Source organism: Rattus norvegicus, chromosome 20, assembly GCF_036323735.1.
Source record: "Rattus norvegicus strain BN/NHsdMcwi chromosome 20, GRCr8, whole genome shotgun sequence".
NCBI classification, from domain to species: Eukaryota; Metazoa; Chordata; class Mammalia; order Rodentia; family Muridae; genus Rattus; species Rattus norvegicus.
Window position 1 is genome coordinate 33,922,785 of NC_086038.1, and position 6,000 is coordinate 33,928,784.

At 51.4% G+C, this 6,000-nt stretch overlaps 1 protein-coding gene across 2 annotated transcripts in view; it reads right to left on the reverse strand.

Annotated features, from left to right (window-relative positions):
- Positions 1 to 5,800, reverse strand: part of Man1a1 (mannosidase, alpha, class 1A, member 1) — a 183,427-nt gene extending 177,627 nt beyond the window's left edge. Inside the window, exons 1-2 of one of the 2 annotated variants that reach the window (XM_006256497.3) lie at positions 5,428 to 5,800; positions 3,336 to 4,190 (exon numbers count right to left, since the gene is read on the reverse strand). In XM_006256497.3, coding sequence (XP_006256559.1) covers positions 3,336 to 4,190; positions 5,428 to 5,454 — 882 coding nt within the window. In that variant the 5' untranslated portion in view covers positions 5,455 to 5,800. Of the gene's footprint in view, positions 1 to 3,335; positions 4,191 to 4,447; positions 4,718 to 5,427 lie in introns of those variants that run through there. The other variant, NM_001033656.1, reaches the window with a different exon arrangement.
- Positions 5,801 to 6,000: the final 200 nt, after the last annotated feature.

The window sequence follows — 6,000 nt, forward strand, 5'->3', positions numbered from 1 at the left end:
GGCCAGGGCTTCAAAGGATAGCTTTATTGCGTTGTAAGTGTTCTTTTCCATAGTAAATCCCATGAAATTCACCTGGAATGTTAAGCTTCAAAATGAAAGAGTTTTTGTTTCAATTTGTGAAGGCAACTTATTCTGACATCTGATCTAAGGTCAAAGGGCACATAGTTAATATTTAACATAAACTGTAACTGTGCTGAAGCGCACACATACACACACACACACACACACACACACACACGTACGCACACCACTAGTGCTAGTGTAAAATTCAATAAAATATGTTTTACTCATTAGCCATCAACGTGCATCTTTCTCTGTATCTTTGAGTCAGGAATAGGTCAGGAATGAAAAGCCTTTTCTCAAAAAACTAGGAAGACAGCTATGCCTAGACACCTCTATCACCCAGAATGCCCTTCAACTTCAGAAGAAGATGTTCATTATTCAAAGTAAATTAGGCTACCATCCTAAGGTACACGGTAGGCTGTTTCCTTCCCCTACCCTCTCGTCTCCAAATCTTTTAAAAACTTGCTAACCCCAAAAAATGGAATAGAAAGCGAAGTAGAGTATGTTCATAATAATCCCACGAAACTATTTAACTTCTAACAGTTTTTCTTAGAACCATAGGATAACATGACTACACTTTTATATCTGGCATACATATCACAAGGCAGGGCAATTTCAGGATAAATTCCTGAGGTTTCAGGAATGGGTCATGATAACATTGTGGGAATCTGGATTGGGAAGAGGAAAGTTTTCATCCAATCCACCAAGGCTGGAATTAGTAGAATGTGCTCAAGGCGTTTTGGTGGACGCAATGCCCTACTTAATTAAATTAGCAGGCTACCTCCCCTGTGATACAAACTTATCAAAAATCCAGTGTGCTACCAACAATACAATTATCTCAGCATTATAAAAACAGTGTTGCATTTCCCTTGAACCAAATGTATAAAAGTGAAAGCTTGACTCGAATTCCATCCTAAACTTTAACCATGCAAGTTTTAGTGCATGCAAGTGCAATAAAGAACTGGACTATAAAGACAACTGGAACACACGGAAACAAGGCAAAGGGCTTGGGGGCCACAGAAAGTAGCCCCGAGTGTGGCAAGTAGAACCTCGATGTTTGAAGTTGAAGTCTAATGTGTTATCAACCACTTTTCTTCTCCACCATCAAACACCAGGTCCTTTACAACAGCATGAGTTGAGGGTAAGGGGGTGGGGCACTATATTCGTCCAAAGCCGACAAAGAGTAATTTTTAAAAGAAGAATGGCATGAGTTATTGCTTTTGGTTTACGAAGGACTATGTTTGAACTATTCTAGTGGAAAATCATAATTCATCTCTCCCCTCGTCCTGGTGGCTTTTGACTAAACGCTGAAGCAAATCAAGCTGGCTACTTAGGGTTTTCGGAACTGCATGGAATTTAAAAAAAAATGTTTATTTCTAATGTTTTATATAAAGTTGGGCAGTTTGAACTAGGTTCTAAGACATTGGAACCACATGACAGATGCCACATGCATTTCCTTGACCCAGTAAATTAAGTTCCTATGATTTAGAGACATAGATCAGTCGGTCTAATAGCTGGGGGATATACAGACTGCCAAAATGCTGCTCTCCGTGGACTCCTACCAGGTGTGGTGTCTATTCAAAACCCACTTTCAGACATTAATGGCCAGCTTCTTAATGCTTTAGTGTTCACAATCCCTTCTTCCTACAGCTACAGCCCACATTAACTGGACACTCCTATGAATTCAGATGCATGCCATTCAGAAATGGCTCACTTCGAACAGCAAAGAGCAGCAGACAGTGAGCCTTTGGGGGGAAATTTTCTAATGGTCCGTATTGATTAAGGAGTCTAAGAGGTAGGAGTGGGAAGATGTTTGGGAAGAGGCAGATGTGTGTCTCTCAGGACTGTTGGGATTTCACAGAGGGGAAAAGCTATTGGAGAAACCAGCTCATGATAGCAGAAGCCATTCGCCTACTATGTCTCTGCAAAGCAGAAAGCATGACGGATGAGCAAACAGAGCCGTGAGCCTGGAGGAAACTGAGAGGGACCCAAGTCCACTTGAACTTGCTCAGTGACCCCTTACCAGATCTCATCTGGTCTTAAGCAACTCCTATGGCAACCAAGCTGCCTCCACCCTGCAACCACTTTAAATCTCTTCACAGCCTCCAAATTCTATTTACTCCCTCACGATGCCATCGGGACCCTTTCCTGGTAATGCATCTCATACTAATACTACGTCCATTCATGACATATGTTAGAGGATAGATCCAGAGTTGGGATGCCATGCTTTACCACAGTTCTCCAGGACTGGATTCCCAGGAAAACATAGAGAAAGCAGCCAGGAAGGATGCATGTCCCCAGAGTCTGGTGACTGGGAAGCTTCCACTTCTGTGTTCAGGACTCAACTCAGTCACTAACTGCTTCTTGAGCTGTAATTCCTCAGTTTCCCCTTTGAAATGACAGCCTGAAAGGATTTCCTAGGGTTCCTTCGTCTTTCAGCTTACAGAAACCAATCATATGTTATGAGTAAAAATAACCAGAAAGGAATTGCACAGGATTTACCAAAGTCCATGTTTGCTCTAGATTAACGTCACTGAGCTGCTGTGGAGGCTGACCTGTTGCATCAGGGAATACCCCCTTTTCTGACAATGTTCTAGAAATACAGAAAACAGTAGATCTCTCTCTCTCTCTCTCTCTCTCTCTCTCTCTCTCTCTCTCTCTCTCTCTTTCTGTGTGTGTGTGTGTGTGTGTGTGTGTGTGTGTGTGTGCGCGCGCGCGCGTGTTTCTTAGGTTTTAAATCAGTAAAAGACAGTATGTGGCCCATGACAGGAGATCTCAAGTTTCACATTTACAGCCTGTGACACACACACACCTGGCAAGAGGAGGCCACATGACTGAACACTGGGCGCGTTGGCTCACTGTTATAACCTTTGTATTGTGTGTGATTGATGCCCTCTGTTTACACTCAGCTTCAATTTCAAACCACCTGCAAGCCTCTCAGAGGAGGAGGGCTGTTCAATACCTGCACCGTGACTGTTTGCCTCGTAGACTAACTGCAGCCAGCGAGGAGGCAGTGTGTGTGTCACCTGCCCAAGTATTCGCTCACTCCCTGCCGCTTATAGCTTAAGCTCACCACAGCACGCAAGTTCAAGGGGATTCAGTCTCAGATACTAACTGGCCACTTATCCTAAGGTGGTAAAAGGCAAAGGGTGGCCCTGGAGATCTCCCTCGCCTTTGCACGATAACGTTGAAGCCCTAAGTTCTAACCGTTTATCAAACCTCCCTGAAAACAGCAGCGTGAGTGGGATTTCTGGCAGGGCTCACTCACTTACCTCTTTGATCTTTGACCTCTTCTCACGGATGGTGGCGTCAGCAGGCTCTCGGTTCTCTACCCCGATGGGGGGCAGGAAGTCCACCTTGGGCAAGCCCCCAAACAGATCCTTGTCACGCAGCTGGTCCTGGGCCACCTTCTCCTTCTCCAGCAGAATGTCTCTTTGGATCTCCTCTGGCAGCTTCTGCAGGGTTTCCTTGGCTTCCCTGAGAGCCCTCTCGTGGTTTTCACGGATTCTGGCTAAGTTATCCTCCAGTCCAGCTCCAGGGTCCCCAGGCACGCCTTCCTCGCGGTGCCGGACTCTCCCTTCGGCGGCATCCTCGGCACGCGCCCCGAGCCCGGGCTTGTGCTCCGCCGGTGGCTGCAAGGCAGGGTTGGAGTGGAACAGGACCCCGCTCAGCAGCTTGGAGGAGTCAGGCAGGAAGAAGATTGCCCCGAAGCAGAGCGTGATGAAGGCGCTGAACACCAGCAGCAGCACGAACTTCTCAGTGAGGCGGAAGGCGGCGGGGCCAGACCCCTTCCTCCCGCCGCCAAGACCCCCGCCCAGGCCACCGCCCAGGCCTCCGCCCCCAGGGCTACTGAAGAGTGGCAACAGGCCCCCCACGGGCATGGCTCCGGAGATTGCAGCCGCAGGCTGACAGTCTGTCCAAGCGTCCGGCGCCGAGCCGCTCAGCAGCCAAACTTCGCTGCCGCCGGCGGTCAGCTGCTGCGGGGCCGGCTCTTGCGCATCCAGGCCGCCCAGAGCGCGTGTCTGGGCTGCGGGTCTCCCCGCTGGAAGCGGCTCCCCTCCGGCGATCCTTGCCGGGGCGGCTCCTTTGGCAAACAGGCACGCGCGGCAAACCGCTGGCTGCAGCCCCTGTTTGGGGGGGAAGAGGAGACAGTAAAACGCAGTGGTTAGGAAGGTGCTGAGAAAGTTTCCAGTGGGTCCCCGCCCTCCCCTGGCCCCGGGAGCCGCAGGACAGTATCCCGGCAGGCAGCCCCACGGTCCAGCCGCGGGCACCACCCTCGGAGCCCACTTTGGACTTGGGGTGAAGTTTTCCAGCCTCGGAGGCAGGGTGTCCCGCGCACATCTGGGTCAGGACGGAGGACACCTCGGTGGCAAGGGCGGCGCACCTCTGGGCAGCAAGGGCGCCGCGTGCGTAGGGGGCTCGTCAACTTCTCCAGCTGCCCATCTCCGAGCGCGTCACGGCGGGCGGTGGCGCTCGTACAGCCCGGTGGCTCTGCGGCCCCGGGACACGACTCAGGTGAGCGAGCGCGCCGACCTGCCGGCGTGTGCCAACAAACCAGGCAACGTGCTGCCCTCCGCCGCGGCCCCGCCGTGCACTAATAGCACTGCCGGTCTCCCGGCGGTCGGAAACGAGGGCGGTGACGCGTCCGGAGAGTGACAGCGCGTCCGGGCCAATCTCACGCCTCCCAGGGTCCCGCGGGGGTGGAGCCGAGGCGGGGAGGGGGCCGCGCGGGGCGGGGAGTTTACGGGAAGAGCAGCCTCTCCGGGACCCGGCAGAGGCGGGGAGGTCGCCGCTCTCCTGGGCGCCCGAGGGCTGGAGCTGCGCCCAGGAGCGGGGTTAAGACTCGCCCGGGAGGACCAGAGCCGGAGTTGGTCCGAGCTTACTCGGTCCCCAACCATTCGGGTCTGAGCCCCAAAGGTGGTGGATCCCGAGTGACCGCGATTAATGCGGTAGCGCCAGCATGCTCCAGTACTCGCAATTGGCGGTCCCGAAGAGAACGCAGGGGATTAAGGGGGCAAGCTGTGGTTTTGAAGTCTTTTTTTTTTCCCCAGCCACCCGTGTTACCCAAGACAGGGATTCCCCAGTGCCCAATAACTCTCAAATCCAAAGTCTCCAGGCTCTCCTACAGAGCCTTTGAGCTCTGCCTCACCAACACCTTTTCACATCCTTGGCGACTTGGGGTTCGGGGATTGCTTGGAGCTCTAAGTATACACCCTCTTCCCCTTACAAGAAACAACAACAATATCAACCAAAAAAAAAGTTGTATGACTCCCCCACGCTCCCCCACGCTCCCCCACGCTCCCCCACGCTCCCCCACGCTCCCCCACGCTCCCCCACGCTCCCCCACTTTCGAAATTCATTTACCTCATCGCAGTTGGTCAAATTTTCCATTCAAAGAAGACAGTTCTATGCTGCCAAAGCTCGAAGCAATAAATTGAACCCTGTTGAAATTAAGTCTTGGATGCGACAACTCCCAGTGAAGGCAAGACTTGGTCCAACAGAGATTGTTTTCAACACAGCTTTGCAGCACTCAGTCTCATGGAATGTCATGGAGACTGGCTCCACCTCCCATGACATCGATTGGAATGCCCTGCTGATATTGCCTAGATCTACATTTTGACCTGGCTGGGAACCCCCTGCCTCAGGGTGAAGGGACAAGAAAACATTTCCCAAACTGTGTTATGAATCCCCTGTTGCTCCACAAAGAAACGGTTGCCAGAGGAAAATTGGACTGACTTCCCACTCCTGAAAGCTGGTTTGTAGTAGCTCTATTTACCCTCAACCTTCTCCGGAAACATGATTTTAGTTCAGCCTTTACTTGTTGTCTTAGTCAGAGGAAAACAGCTGGCACCTTCCAGGAGAGCGAGCATAGCACGGTTGTTTTCAGGTGTTGGGCTGTGTGCAGAAAATAGAAAACCAAGTTAGAAATCCTGAGGA